This window comes from Stegostoma tigrinum, chromosome 22 (genome assembly GCF_030684315.1).
Source record: "Stegostoma tigrinum isolate sSteTig4 chromosome 22, sSteTig4.hap1, whole genome shotgun sequence".
NCBI lineage: Eukaryota > Metazoa > Chordata > Chondrichthyes > Orectolobiformes > Stegostomatidae > Stegostoma > Stegostoma tigrinum.
Window position 1 is genome coordinate 38,014,343 of NC_081375.1, and position 21,188 is coordinate 38,035,530.

At 46.6% G+C, this 21,188-nt stretch overlaps 1 protein-coding gene across 13 annotated transcripts in view; it reads right to left on the reverse strand.

The window, feature by feature from the left end:
- LOC125463603 (rho GTPase-activating protein 44-like) overlaps positions 1–21,188 on the reverse strand; it is a 306,257-nt gene that overhangs the window by 54,485 nt on the left and 230,584 nt on the right. For 12 of the 13 annotated variants that reach the window (XM_048555074.2, XM_048555070.2, XM_048555073.2 and 9 more), the window contains exons 8-10: positions 12,998–13,066; positions 8,859–8,940; positions 5,938–6,065 (exon numbers count right to left, since the gene is read on the reverse strand). In XM_048555074.2, the coding sequence (XP_048411031.1) occupies positions 5,938–6,065; positions 8,859–8,940; positions 12,998–13,066 (279 nt within the window). The remainder of the gene's footprint in view (positions 1–5,937; positions 6,066–8,858; positions 8,941–12,997; positions 13,067–21,188) is intronic. The other variant, XM_059653787.1, reaches the window with a different exon arrangement.

Consider the following 21,188-nt stretch of genomic DNA (forward strand, 5'->3'; position numbering starts at 1 on the left):
CTAATCTACATCCTGCTGTATCCTCTGATGATTGTCCTCACCATCGGCACTCCACCAATCTTTGTCTTGTCCACAAACTTAGACCAGCTACACTTTTCTTCCAAATCATTTGTGTAGAGCATGAACAGGAGAGGTGCCACCACTGATCCCTGTGGAACACCAATGGTCACAACCTTCCATTCTGAAAAGCATCCTTCTACCACAATCCTCTGTCTCCTATGACTTAGCCAGTTCCGAATCCATTTTGCCAGCTCATTTCTGATACCATGTGACTTCACCTTTTGTACCAGTCTGCCATGTGGGACCTTGTCAAAGGCTTTACTGAAGTCATTTTCGACCACATCAACCACTTTTCCCGCATATATCATCTTCACCACCTCCTCAAAAAACTCAGTCAAGTTATGAGGCATGACATTCCCCGCACAAAACCATGCCATCTATCTCTAATAAGTCTATTTGCTTCTAAATGTGTATAGATCTTATCTCTGATAAGCTTTTCCATTAATTTCCCTACCACTGACATGAGACTTACAGGCTTGTAATTTCCAGGATTATCCCTGCTACCCTTCTTAAATGATGGTAAAACATTGGCTACTCTCCAGTCCTCTGGGACCTCACCTCTGGCCAAAGAGGATTCAAAGATGACTGTCAATGCTTCAGCAATTTGTCCTTTTGCTTCCCTCAATATTCTGGGACAGATCCCTTCAGGATCCAGTGGCTTATCTACCTTAATACTTTTTAAGACAGACAACACCTCTTCCTTTTTAATAGCAATTTGGCATAGAAACCCAATGTTTCCTTCATTGAGATCATCCTCCAAAAATTCCTTCTCTTTAGGGAATACTGACATAAACTAAGCCAATAGACAATAGGTGCTGGAGTAGGCCATTCGGCCCTTCAAGCCAGCACCAGCATTCATTATGATCATGGCTGTTCATCCACAATCAGTATCCTGTTCCTGCCTTATCCCTATAACCCTGGATTCCACTATCTTTAAGAGCTCTCTCCATCTCCTCTTGAAAGTATTCAGAGACTTGGCCTCCACTGCCTTCTCGGGCAGAGCATTCCATGTATCCACCACTCTCTGGGTGAAGAAGTTTCTCCTCAACCCTGTTCTAAATGGCCTACCCCTTATTTTTAAACTGTGTCCTCTGGTTCTGGACTCACCCATCAGCGGAAACATGCTTCCTGCTTCCAGAGTGTCCAATCCCTTAATAATCTTATACGTCTCAATCAGATCCCCTCTCATCCTTCTAAACTCAAGCATATATAAGCCCTGTCGCTCCAATCTTTCAACATATGATAGTCCCGCCATTCCGGAATTCACCTTGAGAACCTATGCTGCACTCCCTCAATAGCAAGAATGTCCTTCCTCAAATTTGGCGACCAAAACTGCATACAATACTCCAGGTGTGGTCTCACCAGGGCCCTGGACAGCTGCAGAAGGGCCTCTTTGCTCTATACTCAATTCCTCTTGTTATGTAGGCCAGCATGCCATTCGCTTTCTTCACTGCCTGCTGTACCTGCATGCTTGCTTTCAGTGACTGATGTACAAGAACATCTAGATCTCGTTGTGCTTCCCCTTTACCTAACTTGACTCCATTCAGATAGTAATCTGCCTTCCTGTTCTTGCCACCAAAGTGGATAACCATACATTTATCCATATTAAACTGCATCTGCCATGCATCTGTCCACTCACCTAGCCCATCCAAGTCACTCTGTATTCTTAGAACATCCTCCTCACATTTCACACTGCCACCCAGCTTTGTGTCATTAGCAAATTTGCTAATATTACTTTTAATGCCTTCTTCAATATCATAAATATATATCGTAAACAGCTGCGGTCCCAGCACCAAACCTTGTGGTACCCTACTGGTCACTTCCTGCCATTCCGAAAGGGATCCGTTTATCACTACACTTTGCTTCCTGTCAGCCAGCCAATTTTCAATCCAACTCAGTATTTTGCCCCCAATACCATGTGCCCTAATTTTGCTCACCAATCTCCGATGAGGGACTTTATCAAAGTCTTTCTGAAAGTCCAGGAACACTATATCCACTGGTTCTCCCTTGTTCATCTTCATAGATACATCCTCAAAAAATTCCAGAAGATTAGTCAAGCACGATTTCCCCTTCGTAAATCCATGCTGACTCTGACCTATCCTGTTACCGCTATCCATATGAGTTGTAATTTCATCTTTTATAATTGACTCCAGCATCTTTCCCACCACTGACATCAGGCTAACTGGTCTATAATTTCCTGTTTTCTCTCTCCCTCCTTTCTTGAAAAGTGGGACAACATTTGCCACACTCCAATACACAGGAACTGATCCTGAATCTATAGAACATTGGAAAATGATTACCAATGCGTCCATGATTTCTAGAGCCACCTCCTTAAGTACCCTGGGATGCAGACCATTTTTTTTCTTTTCACATCCCTAAAAAAGCTTTTACTATCCTCCTTTATATTTTTGGACAGTTTTCCTTCATAGCTCATTTTTCTCTGTGTATTGCCTGTTTAGTTATCCGCTGTTGCTCTTTAAAAGCTTCCCAGTCCTCCGGCTTTCTGCTCATCTTTGCTATGTTATACTTCTTCTCTTTTATCTTTAAACAGTCCTTAACTTCTCTCATCAGCCACGGCCGCCCCTGCCTCCCCTTAGGATCTTTCTTCCTCTTTAGAATGAACTGATCCTGCACCTTCTGCATTATATCCAGAAATACCTGCCATTGTTGTTCCACCGCCATCCCTTCTAGGGTATTGTGCCATTGAACTTTGGCCAGCTCCTCCCTCATAGCTCCATAGGTCACTTTATTCAACTGCAATACTGACACTTCCGATTCTCCCTTCTCCCTCTCAAACTGCAGATTAAAACTTATCATATTATGGTCACTACTTCCTAACGGCTCCTTTACTTTGAGGTCCGTGATCAAATCCAGTTCATTGCACAACACTGGATCCAGAATTGCCTCCTCCCTGGTAGGCTCCAGTACAAGCTATTCTAAGAATCCATCTCAAAGGCACTCCACAAACTCCCTTTCTTTGGGTTCAGTACCATCCTGATTCTCCCAGTCTACCCGCATGTTGAAATCTCCCATAATAACTGTAGTGATAACTTTGTGACGGCCCAATTTCAACTCTTGATTCAACTTGCACCCTACATCCTGACTACTGTTTGGGGGCCTGTAGATAACTCCCATTAGGGTCTTTCTACCCTAGTATACATCAAGGACCTCACCTACCTCTTCTGCCTCCACATTTAGATTCCCTCCTTTGTCCTTGGGTGAGCCAACCCTTCCCCTGGCTACCCTCTTGCTTTTTATATAAGTATAAAAGGCCTTAAGATTCTCTTTAACGTTGTTTGCTAATGGCTTTCAATTCCTTGTTTAAGTTCTTTCCTACTTTCCTACTTCAAGGGCTTTATCAGTTTGTATCCTCCTAGACCTTACGCATACCTCCTTTTTCTTTCTAACCAAGATCGTAATGTCCCTGGTCATCCAAGATTCACGTGACTTGCCAAACCTATCCTTCATTCTGTACCCACACACAGCCATCTCCAATCAAAATTCTCTAGATGCTGCCTAATATTATTGCAGTTCACTTTCCCCCACTTTAACACCTGCACCCTAGGACTGCTTACCCCTATCCATGCGTATCATAAAAGTCATGGTATTATGGTCACTACTCCTGAGATGCTCCCCACTGAAACTTCACTCACCTGGCTGGGCTCATTTCCCAAAACCAGGTCCAATATGACCCCTTCCCAGGTCGGACTGTTTACATATTGTGTCAAGAATCCCTCCTGAATGGTCCTTACAAATTCTGCCTTACAAATTCAGGGGAAGTTAAAATCACCCACCACAACCACGCAGCCGTTTTTATGTCTTTCCAAAATCTGTCTCCATTTTCTCTTCTCTATCTCGTGCTGGATGTTGGGAGGCTGTAGTATACACCCAGGATTGTGATTTCACTTTTCCTATTCCTGAGTTCAACCCATATTGCCTCACAGCACAAGTCCTCTGATGTATCCTCCCTGTGAGATACTCCTTCGCCAAAAATGCAACTCCCACATCCCTTTTACCTCCCTTTCTATCACACCTGAAACATCTAAAACCTGGGATGTTCAGCTGCTAGTCCTGACCCTCTTTAAGCCAAGTATATGTAGTGATGATAACGTCATATTCCCAAGTACGAACCAAAGCTCTAAGCTCACATACATTGAGATAGCAAGAATTCCAGACACTGGAGTCAGAAACAACACAGAATGTAGCTGGAGGAACACAGCAGGCCAGACAGCATTACAGGAACAGGAAAGTTGACATTTCAGCACGGGGCCCTTCTTAAGAAATCTACCTTGCCTATTATACTTCTCACATTGAAACACATGCATTTCAGACCACTTCCCCTGTTCCTTACAGCAGCATTTCCCTGCCTGTTCTTGCTCTTTATAATGATTGCCTTGGTTTCTACCTCTCCCTCAATTTTTGCAGCTACTACCCTACTCCTCTGGTTCCCATCCCCGTGCTACACTAGTTTAAACCCTCCTCAACCATTCCACCAACTCTCACCCCAAGGATATCAGTCCTGCTCCTGCCCAGGTCTAACCCATCCAGTTTGTACAGGGTGCCACCTCCCTCAGAACTGGTCTCAATGCCCCAGAAATCTGAAACCCTCCTCCTCACACCATCTTTTTAGCCATGTGTACATCCTAGTTACCTTGCTGTTTCTACTCTGATTTGCTTGTGGCGCTGGTAGTAAGCCTGATCTAACTACCTTTGAGGTCCTACACTTCAACTTTCTTCCGAGTCAAAGTATCTCTATTATGATAAAATAATTCCACATGTTTTTAGTTTCTTTAAAAGTTTATCACTACTTTAGCTTCTATCTTAAATAACTATTTTCTTCAGTACCCGAAAATTTTAATTAATGGTGAAGAATAAGAGGTGCTTAACTTCACGGTCAGTTCTATGTAAACACTCCGCTTGGCAATCCTGCAGCCCAATGGTATCAATGTAGACTTCACCAGCTTCAACATCTCCCCTTCCCCCACTGCATCCCAAAACCAGCCCAGCTCGTCCCCTCCCCCCACTGCATCCCAAAACCAGCCCAGCTAGTCTCCTCCCCCCAGTGCATCCCAAAACCAGCCCAGCTCGTCCCCGCCTCCTTAACCTGTTCTTCCTCTCACCTATCCCCTCCTCCCAGCTCAAGCCTCAACTCCATTTCCCACCTACTAACCTCATCCCACCCCCTTGACCTGTCCGACCTCCCTGGACTGACCTATCCCCTCCCTACCTCCCTACCTATACTATCCTCTCCACCTATCTTCTCCTCTATCCATCTTTGGTCCGCCTCCCCCTCTCTCCCTATTTATTCCAGAACCCTCTCCCCATCCCCCTCTCTGATGAAGGGCCTAGGCCCGAAACGTCAGCTTTTGTGCTCCTGAGATGCTGCTGGGCCTGCTGTGTTCATCCAGCCTCACACTTTGTTATCTTATATGTAAATACCGCAATGTGTACAGTGCCACCACTACTACATCCACCTGACCCAGTCAGATTCACACCAATGTCAGAAAAGTTGAAATCCATGTCACAGAGACAGCTAAAACTTTGTGCACAGCATTCCTTGAGATCAGCAGTGAGCACCATCACTTCCCTGCAAAATCCATCTCAATCTGATGGCGGTCCCAAACGACCAGCAATGATTATAAACAGGTCAAAGAGCAGTTTTCTTACGACAGGAAACATTCAGTGTTGCTGTCACGCAATTTTCATTTTCAAATGATTCTGTTAATCCTTAGAAGTGGGAAAAGCCCAAAAAATGGGTCAATAAAGTATATAGTTAGTGTTGTGCCACAAGTGCTTTCCAAAGCAAAACCAATCTATCCCTGAAACAGCAGGAGCGATGTTAGCCGAGCTGACAGGTTAAAGAAAGAGAAAGGTTACCTCTTCCTGCATGCCGCACTCCAGCAACATTGTCACACAGGCCTCAATAGGAAACGCAATTTCCCTTCCACTTATTGTAAGGTGTTCTCCCAGCGGTTTACCAAAAGAAGGTTTTTCTATCCAAGCCTCTTTAGCAGGAAGCAAAAATGAAAATATTTCCAGACATTACAAAAAGCTCTGCAGAATGCATCCTAATGAGTAAATAGATGAGCTGTCTATCTAACTTAACATCTCCCAGAGGGGGTCTTTAATTTGACATTGATCCGATTAGAACTCTGACCCACCACGTTTTCTTTCAACCGAAAACTAAACCACGTAAACTTTTACATAGCAGTGTTTATTTTGGATCAGAGTAGGTTCCTTTTCTCTTTCCAAGAACAGTCATGGTTATTAATTGACATAGTCAGCAGTACAATCCTCTTGAAAGAAGATGACAGTTGAGATTTTTCCAAATTGTTTTAAAATGGATGAATAATTACATTAATGAAAGCAATGCATTTTTGTCTTTATTTATGTTTTTGTTTCCATGTTTATTTTTTAAGAATTAGTTTCATTCCCCTCATTCTTTTCTTGAAGGCCTTAGCTCTACCCTGGTTAAGTATGAATTATGTTGCAAAGTAAATTATTAATTCTTTCATGGTTAAGTTGCAATCCCCATGGAGATGTCAGTCTCCGTATATCTCTCTATGATATGATGGAGCTCTGCATTTCTGGCTTGTACTTACGAACTGGGCCTCTTTAGAAACACAGAGTATAACTATTTCCAGATTCCTTCTTCGTAATGAAGGGTTGTTAGGGGAATCCAAGACATGCCCCTTTATATTGGGTGCTAGCTGCCTTATTCAGCCCAGCAAGTCCACACCATGCCGCCAAAGACCATTCCTCCCAGGCGTACGCTATCCCTGCATTTCCCATGGCTAACCTACCCATTCTGCACGTCCCTAGACACTATGGGCAATTTAGCATACATCCAACCTGCACAGCTTTGGTCTGTGGGAGGAAACCAGATCACCCAAGAGGAAACCAGTGCAGAACATGGGCAGAACATGCAAACTCCACACAGTCACCCAAGGCTGGAATCGAACCCGGGACCATGGCACTGTGAGGCCACAGTGCTAACCACTGAGCCACCCAGTGCCAGAATAAGCATAAGTTAATTCCACAAAAGAAAAAGAACATGAACCTACTGATATAAATTTAGAAAACGGTTTAGCAAGATCTGAGCAAAAGCTGCAAAACAAAGTTCCAACCTGTTTCCCAATATGTCCCCCTCACAGAGACTCAAGTCCAAAGAAATTACAGTCCTACCACAAACTGAGCCTTTCCAGTTTCTTCTCCATGGACTGGGAAGAAATTTTCACAATTCTTTCTGGAGTCTGTGGGCATGAATCTTTCACAATTCTGAGGCCTAAATGTCCTCAGTTGTGACTACTTTAAGTCTATTTGACAAACTCGCTTGCCTTTAAAAATTTGGAGGCCAACAAGCTCTTCTGCTGAGTTCTCCCACTAACCCAGATTGGGAGACTTTGTGGAGGGTTCAAGGTGTAAAGTGACGACTGCTGAAATTTTCAACTTCCCAGGCAATTCCTATATAGTCACTGCACAAGGACTTCTGCAGGTGTCCATATGCTATCGTTGGGAGCATGGCCAGTATTTGACTATCCAGACAGCATTAGATCAGGGCCAATGCATTTTGTGAAGACATCACTTGAGTTTATGACCAGCAGCCTTCTTGTTATTCGTATGATCAATACGTTTACAGTCTTAACTTCAGGTAATATTTTCAATTGTTTAAATGAAATAAATGCAGAAAATATTACTGTAACTAATTTACATGTTCTTTAGCTAACTAACTAAATACTGGACTTGGGAGAGTAAAAGAAAGATGTGGCATAAGTAAAACTCTTTGCTAAAATAACTTACTTATTTTGGGCTTAGGATCTCTCTCAAATTCTCTTCCCAAAGAAAATACACAGAGGCATCTACATTGCTGCTGAGCCTCATGTTTATACAAGTACACAAGGCTACTTTGCAGTGCTAGCACAGGCAGTTCTCATTGCCTCATTTTAGAAAAGACAAGTCACCCATTGGCGTGGGGGTTGTGCAGTGTAATAGAATGATACACAGATTCAAAAGGTTAAGACACAAGGACAGATTAAGGCTGCATTGCCCAAATTTAGAAGGTTAAGACATGACTTAATCACAAGTTTCAAACTCTTAAGGGATAAAGGCTGGATAGATAGAGATATTCTGCTGGTTGGGGGGGGGTCAAAGATGAGGGAACGCAGTCAAAACGTTTGAGCTGGTGTGAAATTCTGAAGCTCTTCCTCAAACAAAGGTTGGTAGAAGGTTTGCAATTTGCTGCATCAATTGGTAATTTTGAAACTGCGCCTGATAGATTTGTATTAGCCAAAAAGCGGGAAATTATAAGGGATAAAGCTACATGTTTGAAGTTCAATCATAGACCAGCCATAATCTCACTGAATGGTGGAATAGGTTTGAGGGGCCCATTTCTGTTCCTATGGCTCTAATTTACGTTGAAACCAGCAAGGCCACGTTTCATTAAGACTGACCCAGTAGGAACATTGGAACATAAATGGACCAGCAAAGTTCACTAAACATCTAAGACATCTCTCTTCCTGTCTTTAGTGGTGTGTTTCAGCATTTAACGTAGCCCTTGCTTACAAGGTAACATAGCACATCAATATGCATGAAATTTCATGAATAAGTTCACAGATTTTTAACAAATATGACTAATTTGTGTATTTTTCACTCCATTACTCCATATTTTAAAAAGAACTGAAAGCTTTACCAAAGATTTCACGGTCTCACTACAATACTGTGAGAACCATCTAACTATAACAACATGAGAACTTTAATTAACAACCTAGGAAAACAGAAACAAATTAAAATATTCTTACCTTGTTGTGCTTTAATTTGAGGCAATATGTTCTGTAAAAGCACTAATGACTTTCTGTGATATTCTGCTTGCACTTCTATTAACTGGTGAAGAAAAGAACATGATTTAAAATCAATAAAAGCGCAGATTGAAATGAAACATCCTCCAATTTGAGTTCATTGTACAATGCAATAATTGACAAACTAAAGTATGAAGTAGGCAGAAAAGAACTGGTTCAGAAATGTCAATAAATTGGAAAGACAGACTGTGCTTATCTTGCTTTTGAAGGTGCCTCAGAATAGAGGCGCACTCTGCTCCTGCAAAGTCAGCAATGGCCAGCTGCACTGGTGGTGCTGCTAAGGCTATCATGCTGTTTGCCCTCAGATTGGGGCTGTGAGCTCTGAGAGGCAAGTCACTGTCTGCTATTGGATAGCAGTCCTGCCAGCTGTGTCTTAATGGTCACCATGACCTCCAGTGCCCTGCTGTTCACCCACATGGACTCAAGACTCGCTCCGAGTCTGCAGCGCGGGGTCCTACCTTCCAGTTAAAGGCAGTGTAACGAGGTCAGCCAGGTGGCCCACATAGAATATGGGTTCCATCATTTGGGGTGTTAACCTTGTGTGTGTGTGTGTGTGTGTGTGTGTGTGTGTGTGTGTGTGAGAGAGAGAGAGCTGGATCAGTCTCAATCGCTCTCCACGTGTAAATAAAGGGTTACATCGGTGATCGGATACTAGCTTCTACGGAGGTATTTCATGCAGTTTGCAGAGTCACAACTGCATGTCGTTCAGCCCATTAGGTCCATGTCTGCTGTGTACAGAGATCTCCTTTCAGTACCTTGTCTCCATTCTACCCTGTCACCCTGCAAGGTTCTTTCTCTAAGTGACCACACAATTTCCTTTGGAGACCCATCACCGTATTTCCTTCCCCCACCCCCACTACCATTTCACCTTCCGGCACCCCCATCACCTTCCACCACCCCCATCAATGCATCGCTTTCCCCCACCCCCATTACCTTACCCCACCACCATCACTGTATCACCAACCCCCACCCCCATCACCTTCCCACACCCCCATCACTGTATCACCTCCACCCACCCCCATTACCTTCCCACACCCCCATCACTGTATCACCTCCACCCACCCCCATTACCTTCCCCACCACCCATCGCTGTGCCACCTTCCCCCACTCCACCACCTTCTCCCACACCCATCACCTTCCCCCATTCCCTCATCTTCACCCACCTCCATCACTATATCACCTTCCCCACCCCAATTACTGTATCACCTTCCCCCACCCCAATTACCTTCCCCCATTCCCTCATCTTCACCCACCTCCATCACTATATCACCTTCCCCACCCCCATTACTGTATCACCTTCCCCCAACCCATCACCTTCCCCCACCCCCCCACCTTCACCCACCCCCATTACTGTATCACCTTCCCCCACCCCAATTACCTTCCCCTACCCCCATCACTATATGACCTTCCCCCACCCCCATCACTGTATCACCTTCCCTCACCCCCATTACCTTCCCCCGCCCTCCCATCACTGTATCACCTTCCCCCACACCAATTACCTTCCCCCACCCCCATCAGCGTATCACCTTCCCCCACCCCCATCACCGTATCACCTTCCCCCACCCCCATCACCATATCACCTTCCCCCACCCCATCACCATCTCACACCCCCATCACCATCTCACGCCCCTATCACCTTCCCCCACCCTCGTCACTGTATCACGTTCCCCTACCCCATCACCTTCCCCCTTTTGGATTTATCCAAAATTTACTTTACTTAATGACTATTCCAGAAGCTAGAAAGCAGTCAGAAAATGTGAGGGAGCATGACAGAATAACTACTGAAGTGTTGACTGATATTTACCAAGCTGTACAGATAACAGTTCCTGCTGACAAATGTAGGAGATGTTCTCTCCTCCTTCACAGCAACGAAAATCAGGCTCAAACAAAATCACAACATTTTCTTGGGCTCTTAAATTAGTTCAGTGTATTTTACATAACAACCATACTATATTGGCTTTCTGCATCTCATTATAAGACTGGTATGTTATCAAGAACAAACAACTATATCAAGGAACAAATGCTGAACAATTGATTGAACTGCGAGTTAAGATTGCAGCCTAAATTCAAACCACTTAGTACTGTTCAGAATATTTAATGCCACGAATTCAAACCCTTCAAATTTCACAGAGTGGTTATATTTAGTCATAGGTCCATTTTGCATCTGCTGGCTTGTTGATGGGTGGGCAATAGTCCATGTTTTGCTGATGTTCAGTGGTGATCACAATATGAGATTAATAACCACAATGAAATCACTGCAAATTGTTTTGTAGTGAAAGTAAAGTGCCAGGGATTAATGTAACAGCATGTAAAGGTTCTAACGCAAAGATTAATAAGCATGCAAGGTAGTAGACAGCTTTTGAAGCCATTAAGAAACAAGTGCTGTGATTGTAGCTTTTAGGTATGAAAAAATACGTCAGGTGGTCTTCCTCCCCTTTTGATCTTGTGATAAAATCTTATCTCCTCATACCTATACAGAAACTATTTAATCTGTAATCAAGTACTTATATGCTTTTACATGAGTACCATAGACAGACAAAGGGCTTTCTCACAAACAGAAGACCAGCTGGAACACACAGACACAGGTGAGATATTTAGTTTGCTCTGACAGGTGTCTGATCTCCTGAGGAATGTGAACATGCACTGCAGACTAATGTATTTCTGCTAGATAATAAAGTGTGGAGCTGGATGAACACAGCAGGCCAAGCAGCATCTCAGGAGCACAAAAGCTGACGTTTCGGGACTAGACCCTTCATCAGAGAGGGGGATGGGGAGAGGGTTCTGGAATAAATAGGGAGAGAGGGGGAGGCAGACCGAAGTTGGATAGAGGAGAAGATAGGTGGAGCGAGTACAGGTGGGGAGGGGATAGGTCAGTCCGGGGAGGGCGGACAGGTCAAGGAGGTGGGATGAGGTTGGTAGGTGGGAAATTGACGTGCGGCTTGAGGTGGGAGGAGGGGATAGGTGAGAGGAAGAACAGGTTAGGGAGGCGGGGACAAGCTGGGCTGGTTTTGGGATGCAGTGGGGGGAGGGGACGAGCTGGGCTGGTTTTGGGAATGCAGTGGGGGAGGGGGAGATTTTGAAGCTTGTGAAGTCCACATTGATAGCATTGGGCTGCAGGGTACCCAAGCAGAATAGGAGTTGCTGTTCTTGCAACCTTCGGGTGGTGTCATTGTGACACTGCAGGAGGCCCATGATGGACATGTCGTCTAAGGAATGGGAGGGGGAGTTAAAATGGTTCACGACTCGGAGGTGCAGTTGTTTATTGTGAACCGAGCGGAGGTGTTCTGCAAAGCGGTCCCCAAGCCTCCGCTTGGTTTCCCCAATGTAGAGGCAGCCTCACCGGGTACAGTGGATGCAGTATACTACATTAGCAGATGTGCAGGTGAACATCTGCTTGATATGGAAAGTCATCTTGGGGCCTATGATGGGGGTGAGGGAGGAGGTGTGGGGACAAGTGTAGCACTTCCTGTGGTTGCAGGGGAAGGTGCCGGGTGTGGTGGGGTTGGAGGGGAGTGCGGAGAGGACATGGGAGTCCCAGAGAGAGTGGTCTCTCCGGAAGGCAGACAAGGGTGGGGATGGAAAAATATCTTGGGCGGTGGGGTCGGATTGTAGATGGCGGAAGTGTCGGAGGATGATGCGTTGTATCCGGAGGTTGGTGGGGTGGTATCTGAGGACTGGGGGGATTCTCTTGAGGCGATTATTGCGGGGGCAGGGTGTGAGGGATGTGTTGCGGCTGTATTTCTGCTTGTGGATGCATTTCTGCTGCTCGCCTAGAAGTCATCATTCATTCACTGGATGTCATTAACACCTCACTGAACCGAATAATGTTCAAGTGAAACTGACATTCTTCACACAGAATAAAATGAATAAAAATAAAACATTTAAATTTGTAACAACAGTTTCTCAAGTACCCAGTGTTCTGTTTATAGGGGTAATTAGACCCAAAGCTGATCAGAGGATGTTTTAATCAAATGCAGCAATTCAGTCAATTCACTGACGAGACTGATTTTGATCTGTTTAATGTTTTAACATCATTTTAGTTATTTTTATTGCAATAATCCGTATATTTCTATTGTACTCACTGTCTGAAAATAATTTGCATAGTCTATTTCTTTGGCCACAAAACTGTACATGTCCGCTGCCAGTTGATCCTGCATTTGACAAAAAAATGGAAATACGTTAGTGAATTACACACAATTAAGATGTTCTAGATTAGATTTGGCTCATTTTTGGAATGATAGTGAATTATTCTGAGTCATTTTTGAGAAAATGTGTGAGATGTAGTCACCCCGTTTTAAATATGCTTTTATGCCAACCAAGATATTGCATACTGTACTGAAACATCAGAGGGCTTCCTTCCATATCACTGATTTCCTCCTTTAGACAGTGATCAAATATAAATGATCGAAAGGATTATTCCTAATCACTTCTCATTCTCTAAAAGTGGTTTAATTTCCAGAAACAAAACATCACTAGGCAACAAAAAAAAGGTGAGCTAGTTATGTTATTACAAAAACAATCAATTTTGTATCCATTAGTGAATTGGAAATGGTGGAGCTGGAGTACAACATTGGTACATAACTCTTCCTAAAAGAAATTAAATGCAAGTTCGCAGTTTAAGTGTTGACCTCCTCTCTTTTTCTTCATTTACTGTCATGACAGGTCACCATTAGACCATAAGATATAGCAGCAGAAATTAGGCCATTTGGCCCATCGAGTTTGCGCCACCATTCAATCATGGCCGATAAGTTCCCGAACCCCATTCTCCCACTTTCTCCCCGTAATCCTTGACAATCAAGAACCTATCTACCTCAGTCTTAAATGTACTCTATGACCCAGCCTCCACAGCCTTCTGTGGCAGTGAATTCCATTGATTCTCCACTTTCTGGCTGAAGAAGTTTCTCCGTGTCTTCATTCACAGAAGGCTGTGGAGGCCATTTAAAAAGAACATTGATTAAATGTACTTAAATGTTGAGTACATTTAAGACTGAGGTAGGTATGTTCTTGATTATCAAGGGGATCAAGGGTTATGGCGAGAAAGCAGGAGAACGGGGTTGAGCAACTTATCAGCCATGATTGAATGGTGGAGCAGACTCGATGGGCCAATGGCCTAATTTCTGCTCCTATGTCTTATGGTCTTAGTCTGCACCTTCTTATTTGACTGCACCAGGGCTTTTGGCAAAAATTCATTCACTTCATAAAATGAAAAAAGTTTATAGCTGTTTCACAGCTAGTAGGAACTGCAGATGCTGGAGAATCTGAGATAACAAGGTGTAGAGCTTGATGAACACAGCAGGCCAAGCAGCATCGGAGGAGCAGGAAAGCTGACGTTTCGGGTCGAGACCCTTCTTCAGAAGAAATACATACATTTTCTGAAGAAGGGTCTAGGCCCGAAACGTCAGCTTTCCTGGTCCTCTGATGCTGCTTGGCCTGCCGTGTTCATCCAGTTCTATACTTTGTTGTAACAGTTTATAGCTGCTGTCTTGCCTAGCTGCAGTTAGGATCTGAAGCTTACTTTTAATGCTGACCATTCATAGCTGCAGCTATTTTTTACCTTCTCTGGTGATACTGGGGAGAAATTGCTTGCTTTCTTTTAAAAATTCATCCACCTCAACCGGCCAGTTTCAACCATTACAACAGATTTCCCATCAAAACTGATAGTGCTGAGATCTGTTGGTACTTGTATAATTAGTTTAGTCTTGGTACATCTAGAAATCTTGAAGATTAACTAAAGCGATAGTTCAATGAAGCATATACATCTTTATGGTTTATACAAGTAATGGAAAGGCTAGCTTGGCATTTCTCACCTGTGTTCTAGGAAATTGTGGGCATTTTATTGGGTTATTCCTATTTTTGAAGAAATTATAATTTACAAACAGGAAAGCTTTTGCAAATACTAGTACATTGTACTTTTGGAGTACAGTGAACAGAAGTAGTGGATTTATATTGTGCTTTGGAATATGGATCGATACTTCTAAGAATCCCTAAAATGTAGTTGGTACTTAAAGATGCAAAAATGGGGTTCATATTACTGACACTTAAATTCTCAAAATCACAATGTTCCTCATAATGCAAGAAGTTCTCAGCAATAAAAACATAGTGTAGATGCTGGAAATCTGAAATAAACAGAATGCTGGAGAAGCTCAGCAAGATTGGCAGCATCTGTGGAGCTAGAAACAGAGTTAGTGTTTTGAGTCCAATACAATTCTTCAGATCTGAAGAAAAATCATATTGTACCAAAACATTTTTCTCAAAGCATTTTTTTGAGTAAATTCTCAGCAATGTTTGAAATCTGAATGCTGAGCAGGTTGTTTCACAGTAAAGCTAATCTTCAGCCTTGCTGTCAGATGTGTGCGATTGTATCTATTAATTGAATTTATTGATACAGGATAAACCAGTGAAGCTCAAAGTCTAGTTACAGTGGGTTCTTGACCAAGTGTGGCTTACAGACACAAAACAGTACAGGAGCCAAACTAGACACAACATGGTACACACGATAACCTTCAACACTTCTAACTTCAGCTGTTACTCCTTTGAATCTTGTAGGTGGTTCTTGGCCACAAATGAATGAAGAACAACTTTTTTTAAATTGCCAGTATCTGCCTGCAAGTTAAATAAATTTTTTGATGTTATTACTTTGGTTTACTTTGTGGAATATTATCTTGAGATTTTTTTTTAACAAATCAACTTTTAATGAATAGGTATTGGTAGCCTGAGCCATCGAGTGGTCAAAGAATATTTAATTTAATTGAGTTATCGAAACGACAGGATAGAGGATGATGAATTTGATACTCTTGAACTACAATTCAACTGAACCCAAATTGCTGACTTTTGTCATATTTGTTGTTTTAATAACAACTGATTGATCACAATGAAGAGACAGAGCTTAGAGTGTGGCAGAATTAATGCAACTGATCCATATAGATTTGAGATATAAAAAATTCTCTTTCTGGATGTGAGTTTGCTCGCTGAGCTCGAAGGTTAGTTTTCAGACGTTTCGTCACCATTCTAGGTAACATCATCAGTGAGCCTCCGATGAAGCGCTGGTGTTATGTCCCGCTTTCTATTTATCTGGTTAGGATTCCTTGGGTTGGTGATGTCATTTCCTGCGTTGGTGATGTTATTTCCTGTTCTTTTTCTCAGGGGATGGTAGATTGGCTCCAAATCAATGTGTTTGTTGATGGAGTTCCAGTTGGAATTCCATCCTTCTAGGAATTCTCATGCGTGTCTCTGTTTGGCTTGTCCTAGGATGGATGTGTTGTCCCAATCAAAGCGGTGTCCTTCCTCATCTGTATGTAAGGATACGAGTGATAGTGGGTCATGTCGTTTTGTGGCGAGTTGATGTTCATGTATCCTGGTGGCTAGCTTTCTGCCAGTTTGTCCAATGTACATTGGACAAATACATTGTACAAATGTACAATACATTGGACAAACTGGCAGAAAGCTAGCCACCAGAATACTTGAACATCAACTCGCCACAAAACGACATGACCCACTATCACTCGTATCCTTACATACAGATGAGGAAGGACACCAGTTTGATTGGGACAACACATCCATCCTAGGACAAGCCAAACAGAGACACGCACGAGAATTCCTAGAAGCACGGCATTCCAACCGGAACTCCATCAACAAACACATTGATTTGGAGCCAATGTGTTTGTTGATGGAGTTCCGATTGGAATGCCATGCTTCCAGGAATTCTCGTGCTTGTCTCTGTTTGGCTTGTCCTAGGATGGATGTGTTGTCCCAATCAAAGCGGTGTCCTTCCTCATCTGTATGTAAGGATAGCAGTGATAGTGGGTCATGTGGATCTTAATGCTGGCTTCGGCCTAACGCTGGTTCAGGGGAGCAGCCAACCTGCAACGATGGCTGCGGCAAGTGCTCGCGCCCCAGGTCAGGGGGTCCGGAACACCATCCGTGTTTCCGTGAAGAAGGTGGACGAAGGTGCACCTGTGGAACGCATCTTCTTTATGAAGAGGGTCCTGTTGGACTGTTGTGGGTTCGCTGCTGCGGACATTTACTGCCTGCAGGATTTCCCTGGAGGAGGTTTTTACGATATAACCTTTAGGAGTGCCAAGCTTTGCGAGCGCTTCCTGGAGGTTTTCAAGGAGAAAGGAGGTGAGGGCCCCCTCTCTGTATTGACCGCTGTCCCGCTGTTTGTGATGCCAGCGCAGAGGAGCCGTATGGTGACTGTACATATGTACAACCCGCATGTGCCAGCAGTTGATGTCCTGACCTTGCTTGGAAGGTGCGTGAAGGTGGAAGGGGACCTAACTGACATCATGGACCCCTTTGGCATCTGGACTAGTAAGAGGCAGGTCAAGGTGACGCTGAGGATGGGCGCGGACGGGAACATTGTACACCCACCGTCCAGCTTCGCGATCGGCGGGAGCAAGGGCTACCTGACCTACGCAGGGAAACCTAAAGTCTGCCATGCCTGTGGTAGGTCAGGTCACGTGGCGGCCGACTGCAAAGCCACCATCTGCAGGAACTGCAGGGAAAAGGGACACCTTGCAAAGGATTGCCCACAAGAGAAAAGCTGCAACCTTTGCGGGGAAGCGGGCCACCTCTATAGGGCATGCCCGCGGCGGGGGACCACCTACGCCCAGGTCGCCGGCAGGGGCAATGCGGTGCCAGTCCCCCCGGAGGAGAGGAAGGCACCAGGGCCCTGCAAGGACCCCACTAATGTGCAGGAGGGCCAGGTCGTGCAGGAGGGCCCAGCCCCGCAGGATGGGCCTGAGGCCAGCAAAGCGCTCCTTCAGGCTCCGGTCCCCCCCGACAACCCGGAGTCGATGGAGGCGGCGACAGGCAGCCCACGGGAGTGGACAACGGCCCGGAAAGCGAGGAGAAAGGCGCTCCGGCGGGCCCAGGAACCACAACCATCAGGCGGGAAGAGGCAGCTACAGGGGGCCTATAAGAGCTCCTCTGACGAGGGAGATTCGGAGGGGGCCCGCCCAAAGCAGAAGCTAAAGATCTCGAGGGAGAAGAAAAGCAGCACCCCACTTCCATGTGACGGGAGGCGTCCTGAGGCTCCCTCCGACACCCAGTCACATGCCGCTGGGGCCCTGGAGGGCCCCCGGAACTTCCAGGTGGGAAGGAGGAAACAGCGCGTCCCCAGCCTAACCCAGAGCCGGACTCTCCTGCCTCCGTACCCCCGACGGGGGGATGCCACCCGGAAGGCAGCACGGACGGTTTCCTGAGCCCAGACAGCGTCCAGCAGTTAGCCCGGGCAATGGGCATGAGAGGACAGATGGAGGGGCTGGACCTTGGACTTGGGGAGGGTACTGTGGTCACTGCCCACAATGGGGGTACGCGTTGCGAGCATTAATATGCGCAGCGTCAAGTCCACCGCAAGATGTGTGTCCACGTTGGCCTACCTGACCACCATCAAGGTGGACCTTCTGTTTCTGCAGGAGTGTGGGATACCGCACCTCAGCAGGTATGGGAAATGGTCCGGCGCCTGGACCTGTGGGCCTTCGATGTGGTCGGGGGGTAACGACTGTCGATCCTCGGGCCTGGCTATTCTGCTGCGGGGGCGCAACTTCACCATCTCTCAAGTTCTGGAGGTGGTGTGGGGGCACCTCCTAGTGGCTGACGTCGCCTACAGGAACGCTCCCCTGAGGCTGATCAACGTGTACGCCCCAGCGGTACGAAGTGAGCGGTTGGCCGTCCTGCAGCGGCTTCCACCCCTGCTCGCTACGTCCAGGCCGGTCATCCTAGGCAGAGACTTCAACTGCATCATTGATGCAGATGGAAGATCCGGCGTGGGGACAGCGGGTGGGGGGAGTCAACTGGACGTCACGTCCAGATTCCTGATGGGCACGGTGAAGGACGCCAAGCTGCTCGATGTCTTCAGCACAACTGCAGATGGAGCGCAGCAGAGGTACACCTGGTCGTGGCCAGACGGGTCTATTTGCTCAAGGATAGACTTCCTGTTTGTGTCACGGGCGTTCTCGGTCAGGTCCACCGGCATCGAGCCGGTGTTCTTCTCTGACCACTGCCTCCTGCTGGCCGACTGTCACTTACAGGACGACCAGCCGGCCGGCAAGGGGACGTGGAAGCTCAACAAGACTCTGTTGACCCCAGAGAATGTCGAGGAGCTTAAGAGGGAGTACGCCGGTTGGAGAACCGTGAAACCCCTCTTTGAGTCTCCGGGCGACTGGTGGGAGACGGTGAAGGAGAACATCAAGAGGTTCTTTGTCCTCAAGGGTGTTTGGAAGGCGAGAGAGAGGTGGGGAAAGCTGTCGCAACTCCAGAAAACGGTGCAGAACCTGCTCCTTCTGCAGTTGATGGGGGTCAATGTCACGGACGACCTCCATGAGGTGAGGGGCCAGCAAGCCTCGCTCTTCGCCGCGGAGGCCTCCAGGATAATCTTCCGGTCCAGGATCCGCTCCGTGGAGCGGGACGAGACGTGCTCGCATTTCTTCTTTCAGAAGGTGCACAAAGAGAGCTCTGTGCTTAGCCGGCTGAAGGAGGACGACTGCTCGGGACGTCGTCTCGGCCCGACATTTTGAGCATCTGCAGATTCTTCTATGCCGGACTGTACGACACAAGGCCCACGGACAGCACGGCCTCCGAGTCGTTCCTGTCGTCTATCACGGAGGTCTTAGACAACGGCACAAGGGAGTGGTTGGACCGGCCGATATCCCTGGATGAGCTGACCACAGCCCTCAAGTCCTTGCAGAGGAATAAGACTCCCGGGAGCGACGGCTTACCGGTCAAGCTGTATTCTGCTCTGTGGGACCTGGTCGGCCAGGACCTGCTGGAGGTGTACGATAGTGCGCTTCGGGGGCAGGGGAAATGTGCAAGTCCATGAGGAAGGGCATCATCGCCCTCATTTACAACAGGAAGGGGGAGATGGAAGAAATTAAGAATTGGCGTCCCGTTTCACTATTGAATGTGGACTACAAAATCCTGGCCAAGGTCATAGCCAACCGGGTCAGGTCTGTCCTGGAGTCGGTGATTCACCCTGACCAAACCTGTGCTGTGCCGGGCAGGAAGATCGCTGAGAGCCTCGCGCTTATCAGGGATACGATCGCCTACGTGCAGGACAGGTGGGTGGACACCTGCCTCGTCAGCCTGGACCAGGAGAAGGCCTTCGACAGGGTCTCTCATGCTTACATGAGGGACGTCCTCGCCAAATTGGGGTTCGGGGAGAGCATCCGCAACTGGATTCGACTGCTCTACACAAACATCGTTAGTGCAGTCTCGATCAACGGGTGGGAATCGGACAGTTTTCCCGTCAGATCTGGAGTCAGGCAGGGCTGCCCGCTCTCTCCTGCCTTGCTCGTGTGCTGTGTGGAGCCCTTCGCTGCATCCATCAGGAAGGATGTGAGCCTGAAGGGCGTGACTATCCCAGGCAGCGGAGGCCTTCAGGACAAGACCTCCCTGTACATGGACGATGTCACCATCTTCTGCACCGATCGTCGGTCGGTGAGTAGGCTGTTGGACATCTGCGGCCAGTTTGAACTGGCCTCGGGTGCCAAAGTCAATAGGGGTAAGAGCGAGGCCATGTTCTTCGGGAACTGGGACGACCGCTCCTTCATCTCCTTCACCGTCAGGGCAGACTACCTGAAGGTGCTGGGTGTTTGGTTCGGTGGAGCTGGGGCGTGCATTAAGACTTGGGAGGAGCGTATCACCAAACTGAAGCAGAAGCTGGGCAAGTGGACGCTCTGGTCCCTCTCCATCGCGGGTAAGAACCTGGTTGTCAGGTGCGAGGGGCTTTCGGTACTGTTGTTTGTGGCGCAGGCCTTCCCTACACCCTGGACCTGCACCACTGCGGTCACCCGGGCCATCTTCCACTTCATTTGGGGGTCGAGGTTGGACCGGATCCGCAGGGACACCCTGTACAAAGATTGGAAAATGGGGGAAAGGGCGTACTGAACGCCACCCTCGCCCTGATGGCTACCTTTGTGCGCGGCTGCATCAAGCTGTGCGTAGATCCTCAGTACGCAAACACCAAGTGTCACTACTTACTGAGGTTCTACCTGTCCCCGGTGTTGCGAAGGATGGGCCTGGCCTCGTTGCCACGGAACACTCCAAGTAGTTGGACTGTCCCGTACCACCTGTCCTTCGTGGAGAAATTTTTGAAGGGAAACACCTTTGACCACAAGGCCGTCAGGCAGCGGTCAGCATGTAGTATCCTCGAGACCCTTCGGGAAAAGGAGGGTGGATCCCGTCGTGTGGTTCCCACAGAGACTGCCATAGTCGTTTGGCAGAATGCCTCATCGCCAGAACTTTCAAACAAGCACAAGGACATTGCTTGGCTGG